Here is a 793-nt window from a genome sequence, read left to right as displayed (position 1 = left end):
CCTGCTCTTCCACTTCAGTCGCCTTCAGGAGGTGTGTCTTGTAGAAGCGGAGGCTCCTGCGGCGGACTGTTCTCTAGAGGAGGTGGATCCTTTGGCGTGCTTTCCTCCGGAGGCGGCGTTTCCTCCGGCGGCCTGTCCTCCATGAAATATAGCACGACCTTGCCGAGCAGAGCTTCTCCTGTGAAATGACCTTCTTCCTGTTGGACGTTAACGGCACCGTAGCTGTTGACCCACCTGAGCTCCTTCAGGGTCACGTCCACTCTGTACTCCCCGTTGGGCTCGAGTCTCACGGGCTGCGGGAACCTGCAGGACATCCCTTGCCAGGATCCCTTGCCAAGCACCTTGTTCTCGGCGTCCTTCACCTCGGCGGGTCCTTGAGCTAGGCTGGAGAGGGCGGTGCACGAGACCTTACTCACATAGATCGGTTTCGGGGTCTTGAAAGTCCTCACGATCGACACCTCGGCCTCGTTGGCGAAGATGCTGGTGACGTCCTCTCGGATTTGCAGAAGCTCCGCGACCTTTTCAAGACTTGGTCTCTTCTCGCTGATGGTACACGGCGCGACATCAGGCGAGTCGTCGGCCATGCCTTTGATGGTCTTGAGGAGCTTGACGCATTCGTCGTTGCTCAGAACCTCCGAAGGAAGGACGTGCTCCACGAACTCGTCGGTTGTCATCGCCCTGAAGCGAACCAGCGGAAGGAACTCCTTCACCGCCTGCCGAAGGCTCTCCGGACTCGGGTCGGCCAGCTTCGAGCGCCCCCTGCAGGGAGTATGTGCGAATCAAAAAAAGAAAA

At 58.6% G+C, this 793-nt stretch overlaps 1 protein-coding gene across 1 annotated transcript in view; it reads right to left on the bottom strand.

The window, feature by feature from the left end:
- The window catches only part of LOC119586188 (kelch-like protein 3), a gene marked incomplete at its 3' end in the record, with an annotated part of 9,193 nt that continues 8,400 nt past the window's right edge, over positions 1-793 (bottom strand). The window contains 1 exon segment of the mRNA XM_037934890.1: positions 1-759. Within this exon segment, the coding sequence (XP_037790818.1) occupies positions 15-759 (745 nt within the window).

This window comes from Penaeus monodon, chromosome 21, assembly GCF_015228065.2.
Source record: "Penaeus monodon isolate SGIC_2016 chromosome 21, NSTDA_Pmon_1, whole genome shotgun sequence".
Lineage (NCBI taxonomy): Eukaryota > Metazoa > Arthropoda > Malacostraca > Decapoda > Penaeidae > Penaeus > Penaeus monodon.
The sequence above is the reverse complement of the archived record's forward strand: the minus strand, read 5'-3'. Positions and strand labels throughout refer to the sequence as shown.